This window comes from Porites lutea, chromosome 9, assembly GCF_958299795.1.
Source record: "Porites lutea chromosome 9, jaPorLute2.1, whole genome shotgun sequence".
NCBI lineage: Eukaryota > Metazoa > Cnidaria > Anthozoa > Scleractinia > Poritidae > Porites > Porites lutea.
This window is the reverse complement of record NC_133209.1, coordinates 18,016,817-18,036,287: the sequence shown is the minus strand read 5'-3', so window position 1 is coordinate 18,036,287 and position 19,471 is coordinate 18,016,817. Positions and strand designations below refer to the sequence as shown.

At 38.0% G+C, this 19,471-nt stretch overlaps 2 protein-coding genes across 2 annotated transcripts in view; one reads left to right on the top strand and one right to left on the bottom strand.

Moving 5' to 3' along the window:
* LOC140947634 (putative ammonium transporter 3) overlaps positions 1-19,471 on the bottom strand; it is a 45,935-nt gene that overhangs the window by 23,389 nt on the left and 3,075 nt on the right. Inside the window, exon 2 of the mRNA XM_073396788.1 lies at positions 4,051-4,285. The gene's annotated coding sequence lies outside the window, so the exon portion shown is untranslated. The remainder of the gene's footprint in view (positions 1-4,050; positions 4,286-19,471) is intronic.
* On the top strand, positions 7,817-18,372 carry LOC140948311 (putative ammonium transporter 3). The gene is made up of 6 exons (XM_073397540.1): positions 7,817-8,200; positions 8,375-8,476; positions 11,126-11,878; positions 12,705-12,764; positions 14,840-14,916; positions 17,654-18,372. Exons 3-6 carry the CDS (start codon positions 11,157-11,159, stop codon positions 18,268-18,270), a joined length of 1,476 nt encoding a protein of 491 aa, XP_073253641.1. The 5' UTR covers positions 7,817-8,200; positions 8,375-8,476; positions 11,126-11,156; the 3' UTR covers positions 18,271-18,372.

The window sequence follows — 19,471 nt, the reverse complement described above, 5'->3', positions numbered from 1 at the left end:
AAACTAATACGTTGTCAAGGCATTAAACGCTGGTTAACGCTAACCATGCTTCGAGCAACTGGGCCCTGGACTCCAACTATTTTGTTTCAATTTCCCAAACAGAATTGCAAAAAGAAAATAAACAAACAAACAAAGCCGAAAGAAAATATGTGCTGAGCTATGTTTCTAAAGGCAATACAAAACACATGATGGATCGGAATAAAATGGCTATGTGAAATTTAACACATAGCTGTCTTCTTTTTAAGGTATAAGTATAAGTAATAGCATGATTAGTTGTGATATTTGGCATAAATACCACGAGAGTGATATTTGAAATTGTTATACGTAATTTCACGAGCCGTTAGGCGAGTGAAATTTGAGACAATTTTGAATTATCACGAGTGGTATTTATTGCAAATATCACATACAAATCATGCTATTATTTGTTTACACTACTACCCGCAAAAGGTTTGTAATTTTCACATGTAGGATTTTTAAATTAAGCCGAAATATCACTGCTCTAAGCCAATCAAATTGTAGAAATTTCTCATGTATCAAGTCAAAATACGAAAACTTGACTTTCATTAAAGTGCGTTTTGCCGTCGAGGGTGATGGACATTAAACCACCACAACACTTCTGACACAGTACAAGAACAGTTGTGGTCCGGAGGAGATGGATCGATAAGTGCGTTAACAATATCAAAAACACTCCACACCATACAAAGATCTATAACTACGACAATATTTGTACTCATCATCGCGGATTCACCGAGAATATACCTCGTTTACCCCACTCCCCCAATGTTTTGCTCCTTCTCCTGGGTATTATACAGTCGTGTCAAGAGAAATTGAGGATAATGCTTACGCAATTTTTTTTTTGGGGGGGGGGGGGGGGGGGTGGGGGAGGCAGTGGGGAGCGGCGTGGAGGGGGTAAACGAAGTGCATTATGGGCAAAACGGAAAACTGAAAACGTTTGATGTACCAGCTAGTACAAGACTCCAAATTAAAAAAATAATATCGTCTATTGTCTTGGGCAATGTGAAAATGGTGAATTCAAATTTCAAAACATTATCCTCGGTCCCACGCATCTCAGCTCCCCTCGCGTAATGGGAAAATTAACTAAGTGGCTCAATTGTCGCGACAAATGCAAATAATGCATTTGCGCAAGTTAGCCATAGTCCGTGTTCTGACAAAGCTGTCAGGTCTTTAACCTTGAATTTTCGTGTCATTTTATAGTAGTAGTAGTTGTTTTTTTTTATCGAGTTTTTGGATTAAGATGTTCTTTTTGTACTATCCCAGCTATTGTGGCTATCCCTCACGTTTTACTAAGGTCAAACCCAAACTAAATAGAAGATATTCAGTAAAAACACAAAACATTAAATGGAAATGGACTACTACAATTTAACGCCAACGCCGCCGGGACCATGCCGGATGTGATGAAATATTGAATTCTGTGGATAAATCATTAAACGCCTGCGTTTTCAATTAGTTTTTCTCCGGGACCTACAAAGTCTACAAGCACATTACCAGAATAAGCACCAGCCACTAGCTCTACATTTGTGCTGTTTTAAATTTGACAACTCAACTAAAAAAAAATGCCACGGAAGAAGACCTTTAAAGATTGATTAAATCAAAATCAATCTTTAAATGTGTTTTCCTGATTATTTATAAATGACCCAGAAGCGAAAAACAACTCTCTGGTACAGAGCGGTTCAGAATCATATTGATCAAGCGAAGATTACGGCCAGACAACAGACACAGTCCATTTTATTTGCTTAACAATGATTGGTTCGCAAAAAAGCGATCGGATAGGGCTAGAAATACATCCTACTGTTTAAGATGCTTTTAGAGTAAAACCTTCGCCATATGCCGCTTTTACGCACTGATAACACCTCGATTCATCGATGTCTAAATGTGGACATTTTTGGGGAGCACACGGAATTTAGCTGAATCGCGATCAAAAATGTCTTAATCACGATTCTATTCTTAGGGCGACCAAGTAAGGCCTAAGCTAATTGCTTTTGTTATTTGGAAAAGCACCTCTACTGTCACAACCAAAGTAATACTTTATACAAGAAATTCAGTATCTGATTTTCCGACGTTTAGAATGAGCAAAATTGATAATGTTTATTCTTCGCGACAATTAATGGCGCCTTTGCCATAACGTTTGGCAGACAATATTGAAAGGTTAGTTTGCCAAAATGATTTTTTTAAGACGGGCAAAGAAAATGTTTATCGATTCAAGATGTAAAATGGTACATTCTCACGAGATGTAGACTGAATCACTGTATCGACCATTTTTAACACCACGAACTGCAGATCGATTTTGGAAAAAATATTTTAGTTTCCACTAAAAGTTCAAGTAAATATTTAAAACATTTTCCCATTGGGTGGTATTCGACCACAAACCCTTAACAATTTCGTGTTCGCCTTTCGATTTCTTCTTTTAACATTTATGGAGGTCTATGAGGATGCCCTTAGACTGACCTTATGCAGGTAAAAAATATATATTCTACGGTGTAAAGCTAATAGCGAACATCTAACCTCTTTGATATTGTTCTACTGAATGTTTCTATTAATGAATGGTAAGCAAATAAACAAAACAAAATAAAAAAGGAAATATCTGTTGATAAACTTAGGCCATTTAAGTATGATATCTCATAAACTGATCAGCTACCTTGCTGTTATCCACATGGAGACAGTTAACCACAAAGGTTCTTATCTAGGTTGGTCGTTTATCTATAATCTATCAAAGAACATAGACACACGTCTGACGCGCTCCAGAATGCTTTCTTTGCTTTTTGCTTTGCTTTCTTGTTTTGAAAGTATTTTAATATAAGATTATTCGGGATAGGGAAAGTGAAGAGCCTAAAAATATAGAAAAGTATAAGTAAACGGTTTCTAGTTTAAGTTAACGATCATGAAAATCAGTGTAGTGCGTCCGTCAGTAACTTGGACACGCAAAAATAATGGAAAAATACCGTTAAAAGATTGCGGCAAGATTCTATTTTTTTTTTCTTATTCTGATCTTTCTTTAAAACAAAACAATTACATTAATGTACAGTGACAGATGACAAAAAAGGCTTCAAAATGTTGACAAATGAAAAATACAGGGTACTAGTAAGAATGGGGCGTCCTCGGGAGGGAGACACGTGGACGTTATTTTACTCGCCCCCTCTTCTGCAACTGATATTTCGCATTAGGCTGCAACTTTTCGTCGTTTTTGCGCATCTTCTTATATCATATAGACATTTTTTTGTGGTACTGGTAACCATGGAAGATAAATTACGTTCCAGGCTTTTTGGCGAAGTTTGTAAATAAATAAATAAATAAATAAATAAATAAATAAATAAGAGCCTTGTATTTAATGAACTGAGATTACTGTCTCTCACACGCTCATTGGCCGGAAGCTATGCTTATTGTCTATGGGTATAGACAATAGAAATGTCGCATCGATGGTCACCCATTTGTTTTTCTCGCGCGCGATTTTCCAAGAAACTTGTCCTGTGTTGAACGTTCACGTTTTGTGCAAAAATTAAAAAAAACTAATGAAAAAATAAAAATAAAAATTCAACAATCTATTTTTCTAATGGAGACAGAGACTATTACTGAGTCTTTACTCTTGCTTGTCCACATTGTGGCAAAGTCTATCTCATAGTGGTAGTAGGCATCCCTCTATTCCGTAGGACCATTACCATAGAGAGAGTTACGTTCGAGAACAGCGTTTGCTGTGGTTGTGAACAATTCGGGTGCTTCTTGGTGTTACAAAAAATATTGCAGTTGGTTCGCTTTGTTTTTAGCTATGGGTATTGTTCGGTGTCTCTTATATTAAGTCATTTGGTGATCACACCTGTGATCAAAAGCAAACAACTATTAGGGAAAGACAGATCTGTACCTGTCCACGATGTGGAAATAAGATGGTACAAGTAGACTCAGTATTACTCCAAGTGTTCAAAAGAAGTATAGATAATGTACGGAGACTGTTAATGAAATTAAAAACTGATATAAAAATTATGAACAGCCTGTGTTGACTTACAACCTATGAAAAGAAAGATAATAAAATGAACTTACGTTTCTCTCTCTAGTAAAAATCTCTTTCGGATCCAAGTATTCTGCTCGTCGCGTTCAGTTCCTATGCACTCTACGATGTGATATGATTTTGTTTTTAAACCCTGCACCGGAGTTGTCCAACGGAGCGTCACAGGGGTGGCAGGAACTTCGCTTACGTAACGTCTTGCAAGGTTATCGCAACGTGATCACTCTTTTGTGTTGTTTGGTGGATGAACCTTTATCGTCTTGTTTTTCACTAACAAATATTTAAATATATCAAATCATTAACAGGAAGATAACGAGCCGCGTGAAAACATTAAAAATAGATTAGTGGAATACAATAACTATTAAAAACAATGAGGAACGCACTCGGCCGTTGTGGGTCACCGAGGGATAAAGGTGCAAGAAAAGCGAAAAATTAGAACACTTTCAAACATTATAATTCTACTCTGTTGCCCTAAAGATTGAAGAAAGCCCCAGGCAAGTATATTTTACAATTTTGTATGCCGAGCACCTTAAAGTAAACAATTTAGGTTTCGTGACACAAGGATGTAGATGGTCTCCACGACACCGACAATGTAAAATTATATACACTTTAAATGGACAGTGTCACCATTAGTGGTAATAGAAAATCGGCGGACTCAATGGAAACCGCCATTGAGTGAGCCCGAGATTGTTAAAAGCTTCCTTATTAGTACATGAATGGAATAAATACAAGTAGGATTGAAACCGGGAAATAACTTTTAAAACCCGATTGACCGACATTTCTCAACTTTGAAAGTTCTATTTGGGAACAATAACTCAAAACCTATTGATTAAGGTTTGCTTACACCTCCGAAATTCTAGTTCTTTTTTTGTTGCTGTATTTAGGCTACATTGAGTAAAACCAAGTGTACCGTCATAATTGTACCGCAGAATACGCAAAATACTGCCCCGCCTAATTCTATAATTCGCCTAAAATTTTCAAGCAAGTTTTTCTTTGTACTCTATTTCGATCTCCTCTAACGCGTGAGTCATAATCTACTCCATACAGAATTTATTACTAAACACTCTTCGATACTATTTTAACAAACTGATAATTATTTTGAGGTTTTTATTAATTTCAAGGTAATTTTTTAGGTTACAAAAGGTAATCCAATAGACCTTTTTACCGATAAGGCGGCCACATTGAATTAATTCGATTTAAGGAGTATTATAGGATGCCCAGGGGGCATGAGCACATTTCGTTTGTATTTTTGAGCGCTTTTCGGGAAATATACAGTGAAAGACCATATTTCTAATACTAAACTAGAAAAAGGCGATCATTATTACATCCAAACACGGCACAAGGATCTTTTTTCCCATTACAATCTTATTCTAAGAAAACTTTAAGAAAAAATGTCAATATGGCCGCCGTATCGGTAAAAAGGTCTATTTAGCGTGACAATTGCTCCCTTAAAACTAATGTAATCGCGAAATGACATGGCCAAACCCCATCAAGTTTATCGAGGTCCTTGTGTTAACACACTCAGCGACCCACCTCCTACAAAACTTCCGCCTTTGACGAAATTCTTCTTTTAGCCGAACACGTATTTTTAAAACACTGAACGATACTGAGATTTCCCAAAGTGTAGTTCGCCAACGCGAATTCGCAATGTTCGGTTTACCGTGGCTGTTTCATGTCACCTTATATAAAATAGTCACTCATATGTTGAACACATTGTAGTTTTTGCGGATCAGTTTACTTTGCACAGTCTAACTTAAACAGTTACATTGGAAACAATGTTGAGTTACAAGGCAATTGGAAGGTATTATAGTTCTAACAGATCAGTTTATTTTAAGGCACAGTCTAACCCAAACAGTCATATTCAAAAACAACATTTTTCTATTTGTCTGGGGAAATGCTTGATAAGATCATAAACTAATTGCAGAGTCACGACAGGGATATCAGTGACGGGTTAATTGGGAAAAATATCAAAACAGTTGTTGTACCACTAATACTGATGTTTCTTAACCATCGAGACTCTAATACGAAATCTACCAGTCAACTTTTATTGAAAACAACAACTAAGCAGTGAAAAATCACTTAACCTTTCAAAGCCTGTCTAACTAAACGCCCTACAACTGCAGGCAACTAAAGGGGATTTCTCATACGATTGTATTAATTGTTTAAGTTGATAAAATGTATATAGCTTCTTCACCGAAAAAGCATTATTTAGTGCAACTTTGCCTGTGGTCATTACGATTATTTATACCCATTTCAGTAGACAAATAAACATTTCAAAAATTAAAAAAATAAAATAGAGATAAACGTCACAATTTAGTTTACGTAAACTTAACATTCCAAAAACTCTGTGGCATATTTCAAACTTTTGTTAAATCAAGACATAAACCTTTCAAATTTAAGACACTAGCTATCAATCTTGTGACTGTTGCACAAATATGTACTCGATCACTTTCATTTAATCGTGAATGTATGTGATGCAAATAAAGCTTTATGTTATGTTCGTTAAAAAATAGTTCACTTTAGGTCTTTCAAAAAAGCCGTCAACCAGGAAGAAACATTTTAGTTAGTTTGAAATTCTTGCGGGAACTGAAACGCCCGGTAATGATTTCACTCTTAATGAGTTGGATATTTTGTGTATGTGTGTTTATCTTTGAGCCATATAGTAGTACCGAATAATCCAGAAACGTTATCTTACTAAACTTTGATCTAGAATCAGTTATTTATGAAAATTTAATGTCATTTTGACTTATGGAAGACCACTCAAAGCTCAGTTTAAAAACGTCAGCATTCTCCCCTGCAAACGTTTCACAACACCTTTACCCTTAATCTTACTATGTTTTACTATGTTTTGACACGAACATACCAAAACAGATGTTTTGACACAAACATACTGGAATGGGGACTTCTGTTTTTTTTTTTTTTTTAATAAATTACGCGCTCGCTGGCACGATCCATGTTTTGTTTGTGTGTTTTTTAAACCTCAGAACGATGTCAAGTCGTCATTACTTTTTTGCTTTTCCGTTATGACGGGATTCAACTGCAGGAAGTTCCTCTACGTTTGACAAATATGGCAGTGAGTGGAGATAATCGCAATGAAGTTTAAAAGTACGCAAGTAATTACGTTTTTGCTGCCGACAGCCGCTCGGCGTCTGGTCAGCGTGTACATGATTTCTTGGCCCACTTAGATATGCTGCGACTCACTCGCCTTAAGCCTGGGGCGTTCACACGAATCCGGACGGATTTTCAACCGCATATTTTATTACCCGGTTTCGTGTAGACGGAGCCTTGAACCACTCTGGAGAGCGTTTTAAAAAAGATGCGGTTTCGATGAGCGGATGCACTAGTTTCGTGTGGAAGGAAGACCCATTTGTGTAAAAAAATAAGCCGCGGTTTAGAAAAAATATCCGGATTCATGTGGCCGGGTCCTTACTTGGACCAACTTAGGTTTCTGGAAAACTGTCCACCTACCCCTCCCCTAACCCAACATTTTACCCCAAGTAAGAAGCAAGTGTTAATGTTGACTGAGGGGAGGGGTAGGTCGGCAGTTTCCCAAATTGAACCAAAACGTGCCTCAGGCTACGGTTGCTGCTGTTGTGGTCGCGTTTTGTCTCACAGAGTATTTTTTGTCGTCGGTGACAGTGATGAGATTCTGGTTCTCCATCTCTAGCATCAATAACCAATTTTGAGACAAACACCTGCAGGTGTTCTATTCAAGGAAGTAAGAAAATAAGAATTATAATTATTTCATTGAGTCAGCAGAATTTCAGGGACATAAAATTAGGTGGTGAAGAAAAAAAGTTTGGTGGCAATCGCGAAGGAAAAGGAACATGTAGGAAAGATTTCTGTCGTTTCGTGACTGCATTTGACTGTCAACAACGACGAAGGAGCTGGCCATGCTAAGAGAAATCCGTCGCGTAAACAAAGGATAATCGCATGAGAGAAAACAAAATATTGTTCCTTTTTAATGCGCAATGCAAATTTGCTTTAAAAAGAGAAACACAAAGACAGCAGCATTCAAACGTCACCAACTACTCGTCCAAGACGGAACAAATAAAACGAAAATACTCAGTTCAAGCTCTTAACTGTGATGCAACAAAGGGTTAAGAAAACAGAACTGTTTAATGATAACTAAGAGCATGCCATATACGAGTTAAGTGCTTAATGCCCTCGTGTAGAAAAGCTAAGGTAAGAAAAGTGTAATATTCTACCAACTTTATAACAGATTTGTTTATTCTGCTTCATTTGCCGGTAGTGTCAATTTTCACCAAGTAATTTCTCTACACTGCCTTCCCAAGAGCATCGCCCGTCTACCCTATTTTAGTTTTTGTGTTATATGCTTTTACATTTTTCACTTTTTAGCCGAAACAGTTTTCACATTGAAGGACAAGCACTAAAACCGGAAAACAGGAACAGGATAAACTTGTATCACTCTTCGCAAACCTCTCACATATGTTGCGCACGGTATGTTTAAGATACAAGGGATTAAATGATACAATATACTTTACACGTTAAGTGACTTAGTTAAAAAATAGGTTAGGAAACATTTTAATACGAGGTACTGCATTAACTAGCTGATTCTCGATCGAAAACATTTTCCAGTTTACTCTCGAAAGCTCGATATCCCCTAATACGCGCAGGTGCACTCTTCATACAGCAAAATTCGAATTACTATTTTTTTTTTCTTTTTTCCCGTAAGGGAAATCAGTCAAAATGGCATACTGAGTGATTTTTATTTAATGTACAGTAAGGAAAAACTCCATTTAAAACTGATTATATAACGCCCCGAAATTTAAATTTTCATTAATGGAAGTTAATGCATTATCAGAATGATTAAGGGAAATAACGATAAATGTCTTTTTCCGGCTTTTGCGATGATTATCGCCGCCCGCTGAATTTAATTTGTGGCATTGCCTCCCATATTATCTCCACAGTTTCGGCGACACTTTCGCTCCTGAGTATTTGTTAAACTAACACTAATTTTTTTCAATAATCTTTTCTTTTACTTTGGGTAGTTATGCGAGAGTCTCACAGAGTAAATAGCAACGTTAGAAATGTTATTCCTAACTAAAGATAATAATAACATACTATTCCTTAAATTCAACTTTTAGGTAAGAAACAGCTACAAAAACCACCATTGGAAGCCAAGGTGGTATAAAATGAGCGGTGTAATCAATTTAGGTCTTTGTTAATAACGTGTTCAGTTTACACGAAAAAACAGTATTTTAGGGCCCAGCAGGTTGTGTCTTATGTATGCTTTAAAAATCCTGTAGCTATTTAAATATTCCACACTGTTGATGTTATGGCCATCAAATGCCCAATCGCTGGCGAACTTCAATTATCCGCTTTAATGACATATAAAACTGTTTTTTTTTTTATAGTGGGGTACCTCAAAGAACAGTTCTCGCTAGATTGCACTTGCCGAACTCAAATAATTTATTAAAACGATAACCAGGACCAAGGACGTGGTCACTGAGTCGGATCTACCGTGCTACAATTAAGTTCACATGGACGGTAGCTTCCTCAGTGCTTCCTCATCACTTTAATTAGTTACGTTAGCTAATGCCTTGAGGCACACAAGCACAAATGCATAGAAACTAAGTATAACCTGTTTCCCGTCGAACAGTTGGCGAATTGATGAATAACTATTTCTTTTCTCTAGTTATTTTCGTGCTTAAAATAACCCAACCGTTCATTTGAGATCGAGAAGTTTATAGCGCCTTTTAAACAAGGACGAAGATGAAGAAGATAAAGTACGCACAGTGTTATCAGCGTATGAATAGATAATCATTTTTCTAGATAATGGTCTTGAGACCGTGTTATATTGTTATATTTGTTGAGGCACCAGTTACGGCTTAAGTCGCGTGAGACAAAATCGGGAAAGATCCGCTGTATCAGTTTGTTTGACATTTATTATGAAATTTCCCTTCTATTCTCTATCGCTACGCTCAGCCGAATAGGAAATATTTCGGTTATAAAAGTATGTACAAACAAAATAACATAATGATACACGGAGGAAGCCGCCATCAATCGAGTTTATTGTACCAACAGGAGTTACAGCAAAAGCACAAAAAAAGGGATATATGCAAAAAATAAAGACACACAACACTAAGAAAACGTAGACTCAGGTTGCATCAAAAGAGATAACAAGATATGCTGAGCACAAAATTAAGAAAGTGAACGAAGTCAGATTGCTAAATGCGATGCAAAAGTATAAATTAAAAGTAGGCATAAAATATATAAACCTCATACTTAAGAAAACGAAAAAAGGAGCCGCGAGTAAACTGGTCGGCGTCAAGTGCGCATGCTGAGAAATTCAGTTGGAGTAGCGTATAAAGGCTCTAATGATCCCAATGGGAACTAAACAATGTAATCAACAACTAAAAGTAATATATTTCTGTTCCTTTTCCTGTTCTTTGGTTTTACTTTTAATTTATCTTCCACATTTTTCAGGTACACACCTGCGAACTGGCGTACTGCTAGTTACGGCCCGATTGAATCCTGAGCTCTTTATATAATTTTGTAAAACGGCGTTCATTTTTCATTTGCCTAAAGCATTTCGAATACCAACAACGTTAGCAAGTCCAAACTGAAGTGTCAATGATTTGCTTAAAAACCAGCTTTAACTTTCAATTACGACGGAAAGGCGAAACAACTTGAATTTACAACTTTTTGTTCCATTATTTGGTAATTACCGAGGTTTTGTCTGTGAAATACTTGAAAGAGCGGTTATGTAAACTTTGCTTCAAAAAGCAACCCTTAGAAAACGCCCAGCCGCTACTACACACATTAGATTTTAAGGAACAAAAAACTGTACTCAGGATGAATTTTGATTTCCTTGGCATCGGCATATTTATGTGTTTCTATCTTTTTTTTTCCTAAGTAGCGTTAATTATTCGACGTTGTGCATTTAAAATATTGCCATCTGCGACGCGAATATCGAAATAGATGTAACTACAAATTGACAGAAGGAAGAAATTTCATTAATGACCTTACGCACTGAATCGATTAGGAGGCACTCCACTCTTGTTGAGAAAGATCTGCAACTAATTAATATTTAATCTACCCTTTGTTTCGAAGAGAACGTTCACGGAAGGTCTCTTTTCTTTTTAGAGAAACTAAACTGACACTACGAATTCTGAACATGAACATGAACTCAACATACTCGAATGAGGATTTGATAGAGTATGAAGACGCTACGTGGATCTTGACAAACTCTTTTATCATTTTTACAATGCAGTCAGGATTCGGTCTTCTTGAATCCGGTATGGTTTCCTTAAAAAATGAAGCAAACATCATGGTAAAGAACGCTGTCGACGTCATTTTTGGTGGATTCTCATATTGGGTATTTGGATTTGCGTTCAGTTTCGGCATCCCAGAACGAGGGAATCCTTTTAGTGGATTGGGTTATTTCTTAACAGACGCAGAGGAAAGCAAAATAGGTCACGTATATTCCCAGTATTTTTTCCAGCTTTCATTCGCCACTACAGCGACCACCATTGTTTCTGGTGCAATGGCGGAAAGAATTAAACTCAAAGCCTACATCTTGTACTCATTCCTGAACACTCTGACATACAGCTTCCCGGCACATTGGATTTGGGATGAAAACGGTTTTCTCCATACAATGGGCGCAGTGGACATTGCTGGGTGCAGTGCTGTGCATTTGGTTGGCGGAGTAAGCGGTTTAGTGGCGACGATGATGCTAAAGCCACGTAACGGAAGATTCGATAAGAATGCCCCTCCAATACAAATGGCTTCCCCGACAAATGTTCTCTTAGGGACTTTCATGCTGTGGTGGGGATGGTTGGGCTTCAACTGCGGAAGTACATTCGGGATAACTGGGATGAAATGGAAGCTAGCCTCCAGGTACGACTTTTGAAGTGACTTTTCTTATGACTTTTCCTAAGTGAAGTGACTTTGGGATCATCAATGTTATTTCTTAAGATTTCAAGTATTCCGTGAGAATTTCAGTGTACTTCCTCATTGACTTATTTTATTTATTTATTATTTTTTTGTTACATATTATACTGTTGTGCTTATGTTAATATCAGAGGTGGTGATTTAGGGAACCAGTGTTCTATATTACATATTATTATTCATTCAAAATATTTCCCCAATTCTGATTAGCTAAAAGCACACGCATAATTCACCATAACCAGTTACTGATGACCAAATTTGAAAGAATTTTGTGTTTAACGAGGAAATGACGCCAAAAATGCAGCCTTCTGCAGGTTAATGCACCGTTAACCGAGAAGACCTCGGGAAGAGATTGAGTTGTTTTCGTTGTAAAAACTAAAAATGGCGGACATTTCACTCGTTTCAAGAGTAAGAACTAGGCGAAATTATAGCTAAAAACATGGCAAGAACAGCAAGAACACAACTCGAAGGGCGACATCTGCTATTTGGAGAATACTTGCGGAGCTGAACAACCCTAAACGTGCACTATCGAAGGTGAACTTAACATCGATGGAGGTAAACATGTTTTAGCTTTATTTTTAAACTATTAATTATTTTGAATGAATAATAAAACAATTATTGAATTCGGCTTTCGTATCATATGAAGAATTATGGAGATCTAGGAGGGTGTTATCCGCCTCAGCCTACGGTCTCGACGGATAACACCCTCCTCCATCTCCATAATTCTTCATAAGATACTCAGCCTCATTCACTAATTGTTAATTTATTGCATTAGGTCGGCGGTCGTGACGATAAACGGAGCTATTGGAGGAGGAGTTGTGGGAACAGCATACAGGTATGTGAGCTGTCACAGACAGGTTAAAAGCTCAAGCTGTGATACAAGTTAAACATTAATATCGAGTTTTTAATTATAACTACTTTTTTTATGACGATTCACGTACTGTAATTATCACGATAAAAATTACTAACCCGGCTTTCATCTGTGCCCAACTTTTGACTGGAGATAAAATGTTAGCAAAAAGGAGCGTTTTCACTTGACGTCACGGCGGCCATATTGGTGTTCCAAACCAATCCTGTGTGAATTTAACTCTTTTCTTATGTAAACGCTTTCTTTTATTCCAATACTCTTGCATAGATGCTGGCCATGTGAGTAAAAACACTCTGAAGAGTCATTTAAGCTGAGCATCCATGAGCGCTCCGACTATAGGCGAATCTTTGTTTACATTTATGCCATCATTAATCATTCTCTGATCAAGCTAATAAAATACCATCTCTGAGTATTGAGAGTGCATGTTAATATCTGTACTCCCTATTCTACCGAATAGTTTCGGAGAAATTTTTTTTCAAATGTATGGATTACTCGTTTTTTTTGCCACCCAGCAATTTAGAAGTTATTTATCCCTGAACTTCCTCTTTCCAACATTTGAACTTCATTTGTACTTACTATGCGGCAACAGCTTCTATTCGCAATTACCACCTCTCCCATAATACACCTTGTTTGCTCTTCTCTCCCCTACAAAAAATACAAACCCTTCGTTATTACTTTCTCCTGAGTATTACAATGGTCCCACGAGGAATTGAAGACAATGCTAATGCAAAGTTTTGGGGGGAAAACAAGGTGTATTATCATTCGAAGCAAATTTTTCTTTCTTTTCATTGGCCGAGAGCGCACCACGTGACCTCCAAATAACTGCCTACAAATAATGGTCTGCTCATGCGCAATGCCGTCCAACTGTGTTTGGCTGCAAATAATATTCTGCACATGCGTAAAGGAAACCGTGCTTTTCTCCAACTTGCGATCCGTCTTGCGTGAAAATGACAGATCGCTTTGCTTCCCGAGGATATTCATTAAAAAGCAAACTCGGAGATCGAATGATAAAACAATTATTGAACGCGGCAATCATTTGCCTCAGCCTTCGGCCTCGGCAAATAATTGATCTTCTCACCACAGACAAATCGCGATTTTTTTGCCAACCTCGTCCAATAATTGTTAATGGTGAATGGGTAAATTCGTATGCTAATGAGCAAAATTAATGATGATGTCAGCAAAGAATTTCACCCTCATGTGAACCGAAATGATGTGCGAAAAGACGTTATCACTTAAAGGACCGACTAACTAAAAATTTTGACTTTTCTGATCAAATCATAAGTCACAAATTTGCCTTGATATGAAATCAAAACTTTCTCTAACGTCAAATAGCAACATTTAGCTTTTTTCCTTTTAATAAAACACCCCGTCCTCAGATTCACCAAAAGAAGGATAAAATTGCAAGTAAAGATTGCATTAATTCAGGAAGCTGTGAGAAAGTTGTCAAAATGCTTGGGTGCTTCTCACCTTGAGGAGGAACTCGCCCTTCAATTTATTTTCGCTTTTATGCAATTTTTTTTTCTTTTGCAGTCATTTTTGTTAGGTGTCAAAGAGGCTGCGTCACTGTTGTCTACGACATTTTGTTACGATTGGCGCAGTTACGCTTCCTTATACGCTTCTGAACTTAACGTTACAAAAGAAAGTACCTATAAACGACAAACTCACAGCTTCTTGTCGAACAAATAATTTGTACTTCCCAAGCATGCTTCAAACACCAAAAATGAACTCTAAGAATCTGTTTCAAAACCCCGCAATTTCGATCCATTTTAATCTTCTTCAAGTTTCTTCATTTGCTGAGTTATTAATTCCTTCTGTAATGTTTTGAGCGATTATTTTCATGTTTCTCTCAATTTAGTGGGAGTTTCTACTCCTTTAAAGCTAATACAAACAAGACTGAATGGAGAGAATATCTTTGATAGCGATGTTTTGCAAACATCTCTATCGTTTAAGCCCTCGCCCTGCGAGTGTTTGGCTTCACCTGTACAGTATAATGGATTTTTGGTTTGTTATTGGCTGTTTTTCCACTTTCATTCTTTTTTCAGTTACATTGTCTATAATAAGAAGATAGATATTCCAATCTTTGTCACCGGGATTCTGTCAGGTCTCGTGGGTATCACTGGTAAGTCCCGCGTTGTTAATCCCTCGTGACTAACGCAAGAGTAAAATTTAGCTTGCGTGGCATGCATCGAAAGGGGAGGAAATGGAAACAAAAATGGAGAGGAAAAGGCGAGAGAAGGAAAGGGAAGCCTCTCAGTCTCTCTTTTCCCATTCACGCTTTCCTCCTTCCTCCCCTTCAATTCAGTTTTGAGGCTGCACGCAGGCTAAGTAAAATTAGATTAAGGTGGCTGAACACAGTTTTGGCAGTTTGTGAGTATATGTCATTTGCCAAATCATGGCAAGAGAAAGGTTGCAGCTCACAAGCTGAAACTTGGCAAGTGAAAAATAAACTGATGAAAGATTTTGACAGGTAAAATGTGACGTTTTCGAAGTTTCCATGGCAACATGAACGATTGAATACAACCTTAAAATTTCACTTTTGTTCAGTTTACATAAAATTCGCTCATTAGATTTTCCTACAAACTTGCACAAAGTTTACTATAATTGATCATTACCATTTGAAACTTATTTTACCAAATTTTAACAGACTGGTTTTTAGATAATCAATAATGTGATTTCAAAAGTAGATTGAGTTTGATCGTCCGGGTGAACGTAGTCCTGAATAGGACTGTTGTTGTTGACAGTGACTGACGTTTCGACAACCTGTGCGGTAGTCATCTTCAGAGTCAAAGTGAGTTGTATCACGTCAGTTGATGGTATTATACTCTGGTTATTTATCTGATTGGTCCATTACGTCGCGATGTTATTGGTCGTCTGTCAGTTAAGCCGTGATGTTATTGGCTATGAACACTCGTAATCAGTAACTGGTGCGTTTTAATCCGTCTTTTGTCACAGTTAAACAGTCGTCTATTGTTAGTCAAATTGTCAGTTCTCCAGTCGTTCTCTCGTAGTTAGTTTTACTTGATTTGCTTTGGAGATCGAAGAAAATGGTAAGATACCTTTTCTAGACTGCTTGGTCACTCGCGACAACAACAAACTAAAAACGACTATTTACAGAAAACCGACAAATGCCGACCGATTACTACACCAGTCTTCATACAACCCGATCTCTCACAAGGCTACTACTATCCGGACTCTGACGAGACGAGCGCAACTAGTTTGCGACTCACCTGACAGCCTACAAGACGAGACTGATTATCTTAACAACGTTTTTAGTCAGAAGAATTACAACACGGACTTTGTTAGACAGAACACTCACAGACACACTGATTCCAACACTCAGACCAACTCTGGGCCTGTTACGACAGCGACTATACCGTACATCATAGGCACCTCTGAAACTATTGCACGTATATTACAACCTTACAATATACGTGTTGCACACAAACCGATAACCACTTTACGGCGCTTACTAATGTCAAGGACAAAGACGAACCGGAGGACAGACAGGGAGTAGTATACAAGATCAAATGCTGCGACTGCCAGGCTTCTTACATTGGTAAAACCGGCAGACACCTAAGCACGCGACTGACCGAACACAAACGGGCGACGAGGAATGGTGACGTCAACAATCACATTGCTGAGCACCATTTACAGACGAAACGTCAAATTGACTGGGACTCTGCGACATGTATAACGTATTCTACAGACTACTATCAACGTCTTACTTTAGAAAGCTGGTTTACTAACTTAGAACAAACGCCACTGAATCGTAGCCAACAGTTACCAGCGCCGTACAAACGACTTATTGACGAGATCAAGCAAAACTAACTACGAGAGAACGACTGGAGAACTGACAATTTGACTAACAAAAGACGACTGATTAAATGTGACAATAGACGGATCAAAATGCACCAATTACTGATTAAGAGTGTTCATAGCCAATAACATCACGGCTTAGCTGATAGACGACCAATAACATCGCCACGTAATGGACCAATCAGATCAATAAACAGAGTATAATACCATCAACTGACGTGATACAACTCACTTTGACTATGAAGATGACTACCGCACAGGTTGTCGAAACGTCAGTCACTGTCAACAACAATAGTCCTATTCAGGACTACGTTCACCCGGACGATCAAACTCAATCTACTTTTGAAATGACTCCTGGGTTCAAACCTTTCACAATAATATAATTGTACTGTAATTATTAAATGTATGACAAAAATCGTCAGTTCAACTTCCATTTTAAAGTTCTTATTATTGAAAGTACAATTAAAAAAAAAAATTCTGCCAAATATCACAAAATTTTACTGAGAAGATTTTGAGAAATTGTCTTCTGTGTACCATTGCTTTTTTCGCCGCCATGTTTGTTTGTCTAATTTAAAACACGCGCCGTCACGCGAGTTACTGCTGACCGCCCGCAAAACTGTGTTCAGCCACCTTAAAGAGATCACAATTAAACAATTAAGTGCCAGTGGACTATAAAGGTTGATACGAACTTAATGGACAATAATACTTTTTTTAGGTCGCCTACATCTCATGTTTGATTTCTTCTTCTGATTAAAACCACACAGGGAAATAAACAGTCCATCACCAAACCCCTAAATCACAGTGGTTAAGATGGTCTTACTAGCTCCTTTTTCTCAACTGTATCACCAAGGACTATACACCATTGAAGCTTTTTTTAGACAGTCCCTAAAGGTAGACCTGTCATCGACACTGGCTAGTGTCATTTTCAAAAGTATAACTAATGCAAATGTGCTGTATAAAATGCCATTCACAAAAAAGTCTGTATGCCGCAAGTAACTGTAACGACCAGTCTTTTACTTAAACCTGTCTCCTTTTGGCAGCAATCTGCACGGTCGCACGTCCATGGGAAGGACTCCTTATTGGTGCTGTTGGCGCTATTGTAGCTTGTCCTGGGTGTGCTCTTCTTGAACGACTCAAAATCGATGACCCAGTTGGTTGCGTCCCCACCCACTTTATAGCGGGGATTTGGGGGCTCCTGGCTGTTGCCCTCTTTGCTGAGAAAGACACCGTCGAATACACATTTTCTGACGAGTTTGGAATTTTAAAAGGCGGTCCTTGGAAGTTTTTAGGAGTACAGGCATTAACTGTTGTAGTAGTTTCGGCTTGGGCAGCGACTACTACTTTTCTCCAGCTACTTTTCATCGATAAGCTAGTTGGAATTCGCATGAAACCACAGGATGAACTGATCGGCGCGGACAAAGTTGAGCACGGAATTGAACAAACCAGCAATCAAGTCCAGCACGCCTGGGAGAAAACCAATGGTCACGCTAACAGCAGGGAAAATACTGCATATATAGCAGAGGAAGATAAAGAGAAGCCTCGAACTTGTCCAAGACCTTCAAGTTCTCCGTCATTTCAAGTGCTCCGGGTAGTTCCGGCTACGACTGAAATAATGGCTTTTGATGAACAAGGGGGAAATTTAAACACACCGCATTGAGTCAAGCAATTTCATGTACATCGGCATCATCTTGTTTTGTTATACGTGCGACAGGATTAAATAGCTTTTCTGATGAATACAAAGAAAACAGCAAAAAACAAATATGATTAGTTGACTCCTTGATGATGTCACCACGGATCTGCTACGTCATATCACCACACAAGACCACCTACGTTATCCTTTCGTAGTGCCTGCTCTTACACTTCAGTGACCTTATAATTTTCCAAATAGTAAAATAGTCTTCGCTTTATCAGTTTTTCCGAGGATTGATGACACAACTTGAAACATTTAGCCTAGATATTTCAAGTTGGAATCCCTTGCTTGCCGTTGTTAGAGCAAATGACAACCATGAATAGTTTTATTGGACTTATATTGAGTACTTTTTACAGTCAAGGCAGGTCAAGCGTACCCCCCAAGATTCTATTAATGAATTAATTATTTGAAAAATGAATCGTTAGTCGTTCCCGTAACTGGTGTCAAATTCAAAGCGCCATTTCTGCATGCGTAATGAACCACTATTTTACGAGAACTTCTCTGGATTTGGTCAGATAGAAAATCTTTGAATGGATTAAGTTTCTCAGAAGACATTTACATCAAATTCAGGAAAACTGAGCTGGTAGAAATTTCATAACTGCCTCGCGTGTGAATTCACGGCTCATTATGCAGGCAAGAATGCAGAGATCAATCTGAAATCTACAACTGGGAACGGATTCAACTTTCGAATAATAAATTCATTAGTGAATTCTTTGGGGGTAGGCTTGACCTGGTTTGACTGTAACGGGGACGTTTTAGTAGCACTTTCGTTAAACAAGTACATCTAATCTTTCAGTTTGTCCATATGTTGTGATAGTGGTCCTGTAAGTGTGATCCCGAGTGGCTGCTAAGGTGATTCGCTGGTTTTGCACTGCGCATCTCTTACTGCGCATAACAAGATGGCCGCCGTGAAAAACACATCCGAACTAACAGTATTAAAATGAAGTTGACTGAAGAGAAACGCTATTAGAATCTTCGGTTGCGGTTGATTCTTGCCGAGATGAGACTCAATGTGTTGAGAGCAGTACGCGAGTTAATGAGTTCGACTTTCTTAGGGAGAACCTCGATAGTGGACGTTAAACGTGTGCTACCTCACTTTGATTTTCATTTAAGCGCCACCTTTAGCACATCGCGTCCTAACTGTGATATCTCGATGTAAATTCTGAAA